Source organism: Crocodylus porosus, unplaced genomic scaffold, assembly GCF_001723895.1.
Source record: "Crocodylus porosus isolate Cpor-Errol unplaced genomic scaffold, CroPor_comp1, whole genome shotgun sequence".
Taxonomy (NCBI): domain Eukaryota; kingdom Metazoa; phylum Chordata; order Crocodylia; family Crocodylidae; genus Crocodylus; species Crocodylus porosus.
In genome coordinates, this window is record NW_017728943.1 from 91,209,022 (window position 1) to 91,224,204 (window position 15,183).

The 15,183-nt window shown below is 38.0% G+C and overlaps 1 protein-coding gene across 10 annotated transcripts in view; it reads left to right on the top strand.

Moving 5' to 3' along the window:
- The window catches only part of CEP170 (centrosomal protein 170), a 153,148-nt gene that overhangs the window by 97,896 nt on the left and 40,069 nt on the right, over nucleotides 1–15,183 (top strand). For all 10 annotated transcript variants that reach the window (XM_019549783.1, XM_019549782.1, XM_019549784.1 and 7 more), the window contains one exon: nucleotides 9,446–9,572. In XM_019549783.1, coding sequence (XP_019405328.1) covers nucleotides 9,446–9,572 — 127 coding nt within the window. The remainder of the gene's footprint in view (nucleotides 1–9,445; nucleotides 9,573–15,183) is intronic.

Below are 15,183 nucleotides of genomic sequence, written 5' to 3' on the forward strand. Positions count from 1 at the left end.
GTAGATTTAGATCAGACATCCGCAAGAACTACTTCACAGTTAGGGCGGCTAGGAGCTGGAACCAACTTCCTAGAGAAGTGGTGCTGGTTCCTACCCTGGGGATCTTTAAGAAGAGGCTTGATGACTACCCCGCCCAGGCAGGGGGGTCGGACTTGAAGATCTACAAGGTCCCTTCCGACCCTACTTCTATGATTCTATGAAGCTTGCTGAGTTTAAGAGATATAGTGGTGTCTCACTTCTCAATTTCTCATGCTGTTTTAAGACACAAGGGGAGATATGAAAGAAAGTGCAAAGTCTTCAGAAGGCAAAGGAGACAAATATGTGCTGTAAGAGATATTTGAGTATGCTAAGAAGGATGAGTGTACATGTAGAGAGAAAAGATGAATGGGGTTTGAAAGGGAGTTATTGACAATTTTGAAAGTAGAAGACTGAAATATATGGAAGAAAAAGTGAAGTCAGTTCAGATTCAGGAAGAAACATGTTCATAGTAGCAAGATAGAGAAATAATTGTATTTAATGCCTTTTTGGGTCAACTGGCGAGAGGGTTGTATCAGTTAATGTATTGAAAAATTAGTATTTAAACTGAAACTTGCTGGAAGTGGGTGGAGGTGGGGAAATGAATTTGAGTGAGTATTGAGGAGGCAAGGACTAGGATTGGAAGGCAGAAAGAAAGAAAAAAGGGGGTTATATTGTCAGAGATTTTAAGTCTGAGCATTTGGAAGGATCAAGGTGGTGTCAGCAGTAACAAATTACATGGAAGGATGTTGGGGTAGAAAGGTAATTTTAGACTATAGGGCTCTATGTGAGATGCTACTGTGCAGTCATTACTGCGCAATTTATGTAGTACTTGTATTAGCAAGCACTAAATAAATGTGCAGTAACTGGAGTTACTGAGTAGTAGCACTGGCAAATGTCTTTTAGGTGATGCTACTGCACAGTAGCCTAATAATACTGTGCAGTAGCGTATTAGAACTGTCCATGCTGTGACGTGCTACTTGCGTAGTCAGCATCTCATGTAAACGTGCCTTAGGTCTATACATTTAAAGTATTTTTGAAAAATGCATAAAAAGAGATGACCTATACATCCAAATGAGGGACTGAGATTTGCCCCAGTCATTGAAGAGATTAACGGTACTGTTTTTTGGCTCTGCAAAAGCCTGGTGCTTCTGGCCAAAATCGAGGGAGTGGGCATATGCTGAGGTGACATAAAACACAGACAAGTAAATAAAAATCTTGGATTATTTCTTTGTATACTTTGATTTCTTTTCTTAAATTATTTATAGATTAAGACAATAATTGTTGAATAAGTTAATCATGAGCGCAGAGATTTATTTCAGTCATTCAGTTAAAAAAAATAATACTATTTTACAAAAAAGTCCACTTACTACGAGAGGTCACCATGAAAGTTGTTTCACATTTAGAGCGGTAAGAGTGGAATGAGTAGCAAGATAAATCTTTATCCATTTGATTATTTTGAATACTTTGAGCTTGGGAGGTAAAGATTTATCTTTTCCATATGCAGTTTCATTGTAATTTTCAGCAGATAATGCGATTGTTTTAGGCAGTTTTTAATGTTTTACTTGACTTCATTAGGATAACCATTCAAGTTTATATCCACTTTTTTTTTTAAACTATACATAGCAAAAGCTGCGTTAACCGGCACTTTATTAGCTGAAAAACTCTATTAACCGGCATTTGAGGGACGCAGCAAAGGTGAAACCAGAAGTACCACTTCCGGGTTTCGCCGCCGCTGCAAGCAGAGTTCTTGCCACTTCTTCGGCCCACAGCCCAGGGCAAAGTAGCCTGCACAGGGCCCCCCTCCCTGTCCCCCAGCACACTGACGCGGGGGAGTGCACCACATTGTGCACATTTGATTAACCAGAATATCTTATTAACCGGCATCCCCCATTCCCAGGGTATGCCAGATAAGAGCTTTTACTGTAGTTCTCTTTTACTTGTCTAATTCTCTCTCTCCTGCTACAAGTGGAACCAGGTTTAATACTGCGCATTCAGGTTCACATCACAGTTTTGGTAATGTTATGGTCCTGTGCCACTTTGAATGCTGATGTTTACTTTTTGTGCTCATTTTTTAAAAAAAAAGCATGTAGGCAAACCTTAGAATAAGTTAGCTATATTCATTCAGTATGAATATTTGGTGTATTGTATCTGTCTTAGCCAAAACTGATGAATTGCCATTTTTTACAGGATTTATTTTGATCATTTACACTTAGATTTACTGACTCTTATAATGTGTATCCGAGCAAATTTTTTATTCAACTCCACTACCTCAAAAGAAACTAAAACTCAGGATTTTCAGATGGATAGTTATTTTTAGTTGCTTTATTTTTTAAGTGTTTTTTCCTCTTTTCTAGAGTTCACAGTGCTAGAGTGATTGTAGATGTTCTGGTGTTCCATAATAGCTTTTCAGCCTTGTATTTTTTAAAACCTGAGGTAAATGACTGAGTATCTATAATAAACTACAGGTGTTCATATCATTTTTTTTTCTGAAGGTATGCTGCTCCCAAGTGGAATTTGGAGGTAAAAGTCACAACGGGTGCATCTACATGCGATGCTAGAAGTGCAGTAGACTAATTTTACTGCCCATTAGCATAGCACAGCAAAAGCCATGCTAATGTGCAGTAGAATAAGTCTACTGCATATCAGTGTCACATAAAAAATGTGCCAGTGCTACTGTACAGTAGCACAGATTACAGAGCATTTAGTACCTGTTATTACGAGTACTAAACTTAATTCCACGTAGTTATGGTGCATTAATGCATGAGTACATGTGCCCAGTGAGGGATTTACTTAGTACTCTCATTCATTATGAGGGTTGTATATGTGTGAAAGGAGTGACTAAAGAAAACTGGGTCAATCTATAGATGGTTTAAAGGCTGCTGTCTTCAATCTAAGCCTCTCCTTTCTGAAACTCAGAAAGATTTGAAAATGTTCATGAAATCTTGTATGCTACTTAAAAGATATCTCTTTGGTGAGATGGAAGTCTCTGAAAGGCTTTTGGTATGACTTGCATGGGGGTGGAGTTTAGTATTTTTAACTAGTATTTAATTTGTGTCTTTTATAAACTTGTGCTGTTGGGTATGTTTCACTTAACTGTAATGCTATCCATAATTAGGGGAGGCAAGTGGGGCATGTGCCCCAGGTGCTGACTTGGAGGGGCTGCCTGAATGCTTCTCCCAGGAGGCTTTATTGAGAAGCTGGGCAGCCCTGTGCCCAGTAGTATATGAGGTAGGAGTGGCTAAGCAGAATGGCCTTCCCCCAGCATCTGGGATTTTTGCCATGGGAGGTGCAGCTCCTTACGCAGTTGTTTTTCTGGAAGAGAGAGAGTTGAGTGAAGAAGGCACTGGGGTGGCCTCCAGGGAGCCCATCCCAGAGGAGCTGCGCCTCCCTGAAAGGTGGTGAGGGTGCCTGTAGCAGTAGCTGCCACTAGAGTGTGGAGAAAGCAGGGCAAGTAAGTTTCCCCCCACCCCCCAAATCCTGCTCACTTTGCCCCTGCTCTGCAATGGTCAGCACTTTGCTCAGGGTGCTGCGGGAGCTCACTATACAACTGGTGCTATATATTAGTGTTGAAAATAAAACTCTTCTGAAACCTTTCTTTTATAATAACAGGTTTCCAAAAACTTAAAAAGAAACAAAGTTGTCTCACGTGACTTCTTTCACAGCTCACAAGACAATTTTAACCCTGAATGTGGCTTAAACAGTAGAGTTTGTTGGGGGGGGGGTGTTCTGAAAGTAAACTACCAGGTTCCTTTGTACTTAATGTTTGGAAGCTGACTATAATACCCTGTTCATCAAAACACTGAAGTTGCAATTTCTAGTACAGACAATCTAATCAAATTCCATAAGTGTAGATGGCATAAACTTAAATACAGAGAGCTGTCTTTACAAATTCTTCACCAGCTGTTAATGGTTATGGTAGACCAGGAATTCTACACTGTGTTTTGGCTGAAGCATAAATGATGGTGGACAGAGGAGAATGGAGAAGATACATTTTGGGATAAACCAAAGAAAAAGAAGTGTTACAAAATTTCTCCAATTAGCAATTCTATAACTTCTGTTATACGAGCTGCTGGAGGAGTACACGCAACTTGGTATTCTTTTATGTTCTGTTGCGTTCAGCAATACATACAGTTCACTGAAACAAAAAACTCATAATTTTCTGTGGTGAATTGACATTTGTAACATTTTAATTCTAAAAAAATAATTCAAATGGCTGAAGTTAATCAAGTGTTTTAGATGAAAGATCAAGCTGATATTTTCCCTACTTTCCATATTCATAGGATAGTCTCATAAGTGAGATGTAGGCTGTTTTTGCACTCATTTGTCATTCACAGAACAGGGGAAATCTAGTACCCTGAATTCAAATTTTGTCAAATAATTGAGCTAGTGATTTTGTTTTTTAAAATGCATGCATTTCTAAATGTGTAGTCTACACACACATTTTAATTATTTGGAATTTAAAATGGTTGATATATAGAGTAGAAATGACCCTGGGAATTTTATTGACATATAGAACCTTCAGCTTCTTTTACATAGGTAGAAACTCATGCAATAGTTGTCAACATTTGTTATTATTCAATGTCTGTTAGTCTATATGTATTGATTTTTAGTTCAACTCCAAGAGGAAAAATGCCAGAATCTCAAGATAACCACCACCCTACACCTTAGTCAGAACTCTAATGGAAGTTGCTGAAAATTGAGTGAACAGTAGAGATGTTTCAGTCTCTTGGTTTTAGTCTCCTTTTCTCACGTGTGTGCACGATGCATGCACTCTTGCTCTTGGTCTCTATCTCTCAATCTGTGGTTATCACTGCAGCCTAATTAGAATTGTACTTTGTGATACATTTTAGGTACATTTTTAACCTTTGTAACTATCATGGTAAAGACTAGTCTAAGTGAAAAGACCAATTGTGTATGTGCATGTGAGAGAGAAAGAAAGACATTGATTTTACTCTGTAGTAAATTAAATAATAGCATTATATTGGCCTATTTAGACATCTCTTCTAGGTAAAGCTTAAAAATGATTCACATGGAGCATAAAACCATGACCTGTGTGCAAGTTCAGTTGTTGATTAGAGATATGCATAATGTAAATAAAAGCTATTCAAAGATAGCTTCAGCCTAGGAGAGTATTGTATTTTTTTTGTGTTTTGTGATCTTTCCATGTCCAACATAAGTGTGAAATTTGTCACTAATTCCTTAAGATGGTAACCCTAATGGTTCAAAAGCACTCCTGTCTTAATTCACTTGAGGACCTGAATTAAGAGGTCCTCAACTTCCTTTTCTGGGCGAAGATAAAAACAGTTCAGTCCTTCACTTGATACATTAAATTATATTACAAGACTTTAAAGAGGAGCTTAATTGTAATTTATACAGCCAAGTATCTAAACTTGCTTCATGTTAACTATGAAATTCTGTTCCAAATAGCCTGATTTTCAGAAAATTATACTTATAACATTACAAATATTTCATTCATTATATACTAGTCTTCCTGTCAGGGCAGATTTAACATTTTCCTAGAGAAAAAGGCCCTTTGAGCTAATCTCTACTTCCTTGTTTTCCTGAAATCTGTTATTGGTTAAGGTTTTTGCCGATCTACCTTCAACAGTTCTCTTTAACTTAAGGAATGTAAAAGCTTGGGTTCACCTAGGCACAGAGATATGGGTTTTTCAGAAAATTTTCCAATGCCCTAAATAGAGCATGACCTGATTTAGCATGTTTATTTGACTTATATTTAGTATACCCGACTAAAAAGTACCCCCATGGTAATTTTATGTCCCGATAGCCACAAGTATTTGAACTGAAATATTTTATTAGGAAAAAAATTAAATACAGCACACTTAATGTGGTTTAAATGTTATATTCAAACAAATTAAAAGCTTTATGTAGAAATAAATTATTTTTATTGGAATACTTGTAAAATGTAAACAATAGCATGTACTTCCCTTACATTGTTTGTTTAAACTTAAGGAAAAAAATGAAGACACTGGAAACTGTTAACACACTAATTTTAGCACACCCACAGAACTGTGTATGATACACCGTAGTTATCCACTCATCTACTTAACAGAGTTTAACTGTCTTACATTGAGGTCACTGTGGCACCTCCAGTTTCACTGTTACTATTTGTAGAATCACTTGCACTACTTATTAGTGCCATTTCAGAATCAGATTGAGGCAAATCTGGTTCAAAACTACTTGAACCACATTCTCTTTCACTAAAGGATGGTTTTACCAATGAGTCTATGGGCAAGGGCAGCTTATCATCACATTGCATCTTCTTCCTTAATTGTGCTTCTGACTGATTCTCCAGAAGCAAGAGATTTTGAGAAATAGAAACAAGCTTAGCGGTGCTTTCATTTATTAGTCTGTTCCTTTTTTTGTCTTGATTGAACTGAAAGCCTTCCAGTTCAGTTCACAAGAAGCTGCTGTTGGTGGAATGCTTGGGATCCTTAAACCAATCCTGGACAACAGTTGGGTGTTACAGTATCCCTTCCACCATGTAAGAGGAGACATATTCACTGCTGCCTGTCAAACGATGTCTTTGTTCCAAAGTTTTTCTTTTGCGCGGTACTCAGTAATGTCTGTTATTACCACTTTTTTGTCAATGTTGGGAACATTCTTAGCTACTTCCATAATTGTATTGAGAGCAGTAAATAATTCATCATCTTATAACTGTTGACCTCTGTGTTAAGGATCCAAAAGGTTTGCTGCCTGATGAACTGTCTGACAGCAAAACTCAGATTGCTTAGTAAACGTTTGTTTTACTACTACTACTTCTTTTTGGATAGAGGTGAATAAGGCAAAAGGTCAATTAGATTTTTATTCAGTTGTCTGAACATCTCTGGAATATTTGAAAGGCTTGGTGTGCATCTCCTTCAACTTTCTTGATAGCCACTGAAACTGGTAGTAGCAAATTGAATGCTCCTTGAACTCAAGCCCAGAACACATCGTTGTTGAGAATCTGTTGCCGAATGTTTCACAGGAATAATCTGGGATACTGCGTCATCTATTAAAGTACACTCCAAATAGTTCTTTGTGCACAGCAAACTATGTAAACTTTGTCGAACCCCATCTAGTTTCTAGTCGAACCCCATCTAGTTTCTCCTGGCAATAAAAGTGAACTTCCTTCCCCTGCTTCTCTTTCTGTAATTTCTTCAAAGACTGATTAGTACCATGATGACTATTGAATACCTTCACAATCCCTTTGCAGTCTTCATTGTATTCACACTTACTATGTGCTTTGCCAGAAGATTCAACCCGTGAGCAAGACAGCCAGGTGCTATTAAAAGAGGATACATTGCCTTTAATATTTGCCATGCAGCTCTCATGTTACTTGCATTATCAGTTACAAGGGCTTGTAGCCTGGAGAGACCTGCACTTCCAATCTCTTCGCTCAGTAATTTGGCTGTGTATTCACCTGTATGACTAGAAGATTTGGTAGCAATTGCTTTCAGGAATATTGGGTCAGGTATTGCTAACATAATGTTCAATAAAGGATTTCCCTGTATATCAGTCCATCCATTTGGTGTCAGAGTCAGTGATTCTGTTTGACAAATCCTTTGAATAACCATTGTTTGCACTCTTGTCATACTTTTTATCTAAGAGAGAATGTGATAATCGATAACGTGACAGTAACTTACACGATGGGCAAATTAGTTTGTAGTGTTCCTTCCAGTATTGATTTTCAGTTATGGAAAGAGGCGTACCACTTGCAAATATAGCCTGAGCTAAGGTCTCATCTGCTTTTTCTTGATTTTTCTTTTGACATTTTGTTCACAAAGCTTGATGAAAAGCTTTACTGTTTTGATCAGCTACTCATGGTGAATTGCATATCTGGTGACAGTGATCTTGAAAGCGAGGATCTTGCTGCTGCTTCCCCCACACCTGGCAGGTCAACATTTTCATTTTCCACTTTTTGAAAATCTGCTATATCACTTGAGTTACCAAGTTCCTGCAACAAACAAGGGAAAGTTTTTATTTTAGCCTATTCTAGTCTGGCCTCATCCATCTGAAGGAGAAGAAGAAGCAGCAGGGAGCTTGCTTTCCCCCTCCCTGCCAGAAAGAACACTGCTGCTCAGTTGCCCCGGAACTGCAGAGCCAAAGGGAAGTATAGTCTGGCCTCTGCCATTAGCCAAAGAACTAAGCTGCTCTGCTGGGTTGAAATGGTTAACTATTTATCTGTTATGTAATTTAAAAAATATATATTGTTAAGCCTAAGCCACTTTGGATGCTTAGTGCAAGCAGAAAAGCAGGATACAAATATGTTAAATAATTAAATAAATAATAGTCCAGAGTTGCATTAACAACTTTTAAAAATAATGTTTTAAAACAATATAGATTGTAGTCTGTACTGTGTGCTGTTTAACACATTCATTTGTTTACTTACATAGGATTCTTGAAGTAAACTTTTTCCAGATGGTGTCGTCCCACTACTTCATTGTATTAGCTTTTTGTATGTGGCTTGTACTCTTTCAGGACAGTTTCTACATGTTATTAAATGTTTCTTCATTGTTGTTGTGGTGTTAGCATACTCCTGCCTGCAATATTTACATCTACCAACTTTCTTCCTTCCTTCAGGGGCTTGAACTTTGCTATAATGATGCCACACTAGTTTTTTTTCTGATTAGGCATTATTATGACTACTTCAGACCAAAAGCATTAAGAAACTCGTAGATCTTATGCAAACACCTCCAATTTCCCCAACTCAAGAAAAGAAATGAGACGCTACCCTGTGTGTTTGCTGAGCTGAAAGCGAAACAAAAATTAATCACAGTTTTAGTTTTGCTTTCATTTGCAGTCTGAAATTCAATAAGAATTTTAGCTTTGGTTTTGATTTGACCTGTACAGCCAATTAGGTGAATTCATACCTTGATTTTTGGTTCGGATTATTATGTGAGTGTATTTACCCTCCTGTTTACAAATCAATAAACCATATATGTACTTTCTCACACATTTCCTAGGGATAATCGCCTGTAAAACATTAATTACAACTTTGAAACTGCCAAGCTGGCCTAATATTGGATTGGCATCCATTCATTGTTACTAATGAATTTTATGAAACAATGAATTTTTAGAAATGGAAAATTTCCCACAGAAAGCTAAAGCACTGGGAAATTTTCCACCCAACATCTCTGCATAAGCATATTCTCTGTTTACATAGTGTCTGTTTAAAAGTTCATTGCAGTCAGATATCACTGCTTAGCCCATTGTGCCTCTGGGTAGAGTCCAAAGAACAGAGTTGAGTATTGTTTTAACATTCTCTAAAATGTATTGAAGTTCTTTCAATATCTGCACCATCCTGTTACCCATAAAATACCTAAATTAATATTAACAACATTTTTAATATGCTAGTTTAATCCCTTTTTATCAAATACCTTTAATCAATATCTGATTTTTCTTTTCCTGTTTTGGTTTCTTTCTGCAGGAAAGCTGTACTGCATCTGGAAATAAACGATGGGTATCACAGTGGGCTAGTTTGGCTGCTAATCATACACGACATGACCAGGATGACTTGAGGTTGGAGCCATCTGCATCTGGTCCTTTAGAAAACGGTACTATAAGTAGTTCTTGTTGTCATCTTACTTTTGTAGTTTTTTTATGGAAAGGGAAAAGGAGGTGGAAGTCTTGGTGACAGAATTAGATGAACTAGGTCATAGGTAACTGTCAGTCAAAATTCTGTTAATTCTTAAACTTTACTCAGCTATATATTATTTTTGTATTTCTTTATAATGACAATAAAACTAAGTCTAAAATTTATAAAAAAAAAAAAAAAAATTGGTAGGTTAGAAATATAGACATTCTTTTAAGTTTGTATGGATTGATTTGAATCAAGAATCCATAGCTTTCTGTATTCACACTATCAGGGGTGAAGGGGCAGTGTCCCAGAAGTGTTTCCTTCCGGGTTAATTTAGGATCATTTGTGACTTCAAAACCACCTGACTAAAACTCCTACCATCTATGCAAAGTTAAAACTTCCCTAATCTGAAAGAACTACGAAGTAGCATTAGAGATATTGAATTCCACAAGATCTAGTACCAGCAACTAGCATATTTGCAAAGGATTGTATTCAGACGGTTGTTCCTAAAAATGGTGAGTAGTATGAATACTTCTTCTAATTTTACTATAGCTTTTTTATTAATATGTCTTAGAAATGTCTAAATATGTCTTCTCTCTTTGTTCTAACTGCAGATTTTTCTTCCAAGAATGTTGGAAGATGTTGCAGCTCCAGGGTTTGCTGTACCTTTAGCTTCTCACTCTGTCTCTCTGTGGACAGACTTTCCAAGTGACAGGTCTGCACATGTAATTCTCTCCTGGTGGAATCCTGAGTACTCAGCATACTACAAGCTACTATATATTTGTTCAGCGACTATATTTGCAGCAGTACATGGATTTGGCACCTCTAGGCTTTCTTCTGGAGTTTCCTATCAGTTTAAAAATTAATTGATACAGATTGGTATTTACATATCCACAGGAACAAAACCAATAGAAGAAAGTGAAAATTATATTTTCCCAACAATCTCTTCTAAAAAGAAGCTGTTACTCCCACTGATACGTGAGTCTGTTGGGGCTATGGTGTAATGGGAGGCTGCAGGTGAAGGAAATTTGTAAAACTTAAGTTAATAAAACAATGAAGCAAGTTCTGAAGTGTTTTGAGCTTTTTATTAATTTCATATTGAGATTTCAGTTATTTGTTCTTATTGCCATATCAGTAATCAGTTGGAGGCAAGTGAGGCAATTGCATCATCAGGAACCTCTCTCCTCCATCCTGGCATTAGGGTCTCAGAAAGTGGGGTATTAAACAAGGAATAGGGATTGGATATAAGGATAAAGGCTCCATGGATGTCTGTTTTAAAGCCCAGTGAGCTAAGGTAAAGTTTGGAAACATTACATAAGGGCATAAGGAGTACTCAGGGTGTCATGTTGGTTTTTCAATTATGATTCGATCCAACTCTGTCAGAAGCCCAGGCAGTAGGGAAGGAGAGACTATTTAAAAGTCACTTGAAAGGCTGAAAAGGTTCTGCATGTATGATGTATACAGACAGTGCAGATTGTCACAGTGGCTCTTGGATGCTGGCTGTATCAACCCTTAAATTTGTCCCACAGGAGGCAAGTAGGTAAATGGCTCCTACAATTCCATCTTAAAGTGTATACGGACTACATTATGGCCTGCTTCATCACATTGACCATTTTTGTTTCATGTACATTTTTCTGAAAAAGAACACTACTGAAAGAAAAGATAATACAAAATGAACACTTTCCTTCTCACCTATGAAGCTTTCAGAGTGCTTCTGATGTTTACATGCCAACTCCCCCTCTCCACATCACCATATATGATCTAAATATATATTCGTGTAGCTGTTAACTAATGCCTTTTTTGATCATTGTTATGGTTGGGGCACTCTTAGTAGTGTTCTTCCTTTATGCAAGTTTTTCCTACTGGAACTTTAGGATGGCAGATCTTAAATCTTGGATTTAATTATTCCTCCTCTTGAAAGTTTGTAATTCCTGTCAACAGTGGAAAGACTAGATTTTTTTTTTTTTTTGGTTAAGGTATTTTGAAGGTGCCATATGCATATCTTTTTCAAAGAGAACTTTTAAAGTCATTGCCTGATACTGAAACTGCATCATCTGCTACAAGCATAGCACTGAATGCTTGAACACTGGTTTCAGCCACTTCAGTACCATTCACTACTATCACAGTACCAAGTACATTAAGTCCAACATGTCAAACTTTAGGCCAGGGAGTTGCAATTCCATTTGTGTTGATAATGAAGATGCTTAATTTTCCTGTGAAACTTTTTGGACTAAATGCCTATTGCATGGTTGCCTGTGATAGCAGGGGACTGGACTTGCTGACCCAGTCCTGTGCTCTTCCGGTTCTATACAGAACAACCTTCAGTTTTGGATCTCCCTTACTTTCAGGTACTCATCAATATCCATCTTTCCCTGAAATTGCTGTTACTCATGTTCTACAGCCCAGTTCTCCTGTTCCAACCTTTACAACTATAATCCTCTTAATTCCTCAGGATCACAGTGTAGACAATTCCTCTGCTCATTTCCCAAATACCCTTTCTTCTGTATGTGTTATGTGAAAGAAAATCTAATCCATTAGAAACTAGCATCATAGGAATTATGATGGTCTTGTATCCTTATTTTTGGAGCCCCCACTTCCTACCAGTGTGATGTGTGTGGATGGACATATTGGAACAAAATTAACTGCAGCTTATGGATCTAGTCTCTTCTTTATCTCCTTCAGAAATAGTCTCTCCCTTTTTGAAGCAAAGGGGAGAAGGGTGTCATTAGTCTGGGAATCAATAACTTTTAGGCTAGAGAAAATATTTAAACTGATTGTTCCTTACAGTTTCACTCTGCACCTACTCCACTCTGAATAACCTCCGGCAACAAGAAGCATGGTCATATTCTGCTTCAGGGCTTTTGGTGGTCCCTAGAGGCCAAGACGGATTTTTTTTTCTCCTCTAGATTGCTTCCTGGGAAGAAAAGGAGGGGTTGGCTTTACTCTGAAGTATTGGGATGCATCGTTAAGGCTGGAGGTTTGTGGTCTTCTGGCCCCATATGTCTACCAATTGAGCCAGATAAAACAGGAGAGTGGAAGCGGATGGGAAGATGGTTTGGCAACTGCTAGTCCTTCTGGATCATGGTGTATGTTTGAGAGGTCACCAAGATCTTTGGCACATATGCCTAAGTGGGAATATGGAGGAGTGAAAGTTGCCCAGACCTTCCATCCCCGCTTTAAGCCATTGAGACAGAATCCAAAGGCCAGATGGAGTTGAGACATTTGGTGCCTCCATGGCTGTAGTTATATAAGTTTCTGCGAATTATACCCAGGTTTCCTGTGTGGCCAACAAGGATTCTACCACTGAGCAAAAGGGGACTCTGGATGGGAAGAAGTTTCTTGTATTTAGATGTAAGTAGCATTTGGGAGGTGTGCTTGAACTTGGCAGGATGGTTTGCTTGTGTGGGGGGTTGAACAAGGAGGCAGTGCTTGAGTGATGGGGAGAATTGAAGTTCTCAGGTGGAATGTTTGTTTTTTGTAAACTTGCAGAACCTTTTGGGTAAGGTGGGATATAAATTAGTATGTAAATTCTTAGAAAACCCAGAAGTTCCTGGCTGAAAAGGGTCTTGTTCCTCTTCTCAAGGATCAGGAAGCAAATTTCTTCCTATGTCTGATTGACAAGGGCTGGGAAAGGGTTTTGCCTTCCTCTGTAACATGGGGCCTGATCCATTTTCCTAAGATCTTCTGAGCTAATTACTTTCCTGCCTGGCATTGGCAATGCCTTCATCTCCCCTTTTTGCACCTTTGCTATATTATCCTGCGTTCTTTGTGTTTCAGCCTTAAAGTTTTATATGTGAAGGTTTTAGTGATTTGGGGGGATTTCTTGAATAAGTTCCAGTGAATGCAGTGGACTCGATTCAGTGGCCCAGGAGTCCCCTTCCTGTCCTATATAACAGGAAGTGGACTCGCTTCTATTTCTCGGGTCCGTAGAAGGGGTCCTGTGGTGCTATAGAAGAAAAGGTTTCTGTTCAATTCATTTTCTTATATGCAGAAAATGGAGCGAATGGAAGCTTGTTTTGAACTCATAATACTTTAAATTGCCAACCGAAATTCTATGATCACATTATCCTCTGTAATAGTATCTCTTGATCCAGAATGTTAGGTTATAGCTATCATCCTGTCGGATGACTGTTTCTATAATTCCATTTATCCAGTTCACAAGTGGCATGAGGTTTCTCATGAGTCCAAACCACTGGCAGTTTAAATTGTTACCCTTTGGTCTCTCAGCAGCCCAAAGGAATATTCACCAAGATCTGGGCAGTAGTTGCTCCATATATGAGCTAACCAGATATAAATAGTTTATCCATATTTACGTGATTCCCTCAGAAGGAAATCTTAGAATCATGCATAAAGCTCTGCATCACATACGGAATCTTTTCATATCTTATATTGGCCAAAAAATTGAAGTCTGTTTCGACATCTGTGCATAACAAATAGAATTCACAGTAACCATATTAGACTAATACAGATTCAGAATCATTTCTAATGTCCACTTCAGTCAAATTGTACAAAATCAGTCAAATCATTGGATCACAGAATGTGTGATCTCCTTCATTTCCATTGTGCAGTATGTCATTTATGTATGAAAGGTAGGGTAAAATCAGCTTGTGCCATGAGCAGACACATCACAAACATGCTTCTCACACTTCCAGAAGAAATTCTCTTAACTGGGCTTATGGAAAAAAGCCTAAAATGTATGCCAAAGAGTTCTTTCCTCACCTATCCTTCCAACCACATTTATATTAACAAGATGCATTGCTTGAATTGAGAGGTATATTTGTACTACTAGGCGTATAGACTTGCAAGGGGACACTCATTTTACATACACGTGTTGGAGTACTGAAGTTTACAGGGCACATATAGAATTCTTGCATCTGATGTAAGGTTTCTTTAACCATAAACTGACTGACAGTATAACCAGGCATGGAGGGGTTTGGGTATCTTCACTATGTCAGAAGGTCATTTAGATATGGAATTGGAGTATTCAGCACTGGCTGTTTCTCAAAGCAGTTCTCTCTTGGGTTTTCAGCGTATTTTGGCAGATGGTTTGAGCAGAGCTTTTAAACGTATCACAAGATTTAGAAGAATTCTGTAATCCAAACTATTTCAGTGTCATGTCATCCTTAGGAAGAATTCTTTGACAGACAGGAGCAAGTAGTGTGAAACCTTTTGTTTCACGGGGTTCAGAGCACAGGATCTCTTTCAGGTATATTCTTCATTCAGAGCATTTATGCATTGATGGATTCTTATTCATAGATTCCACTATTATTCTTGGATAGTGGTATTCTTTTTTTAGCAAATCTGTGGTTATTATCTGTTTTTAAATAGGCTCTGTACTGTCCCCTGCATGTATTAGATTACTGTTTGGGTCACCAGTAGTGGAATAACAATATGAACAAGCCCAGGAAATAAGGAAAACTCCTTATCTGTATAGCAACTGGAGTTTTTCAAGATACGGGTTTTCCATCGGTATATTTTATGACTCGCCCTCTTTCTCCTGTTGCTAAGGAGTCTTGTTACAAATTGGATTGTGGACGGGTAAAGAAACTGAATGGCCTTTAGACCTACATTGCCACTACCATACTTTT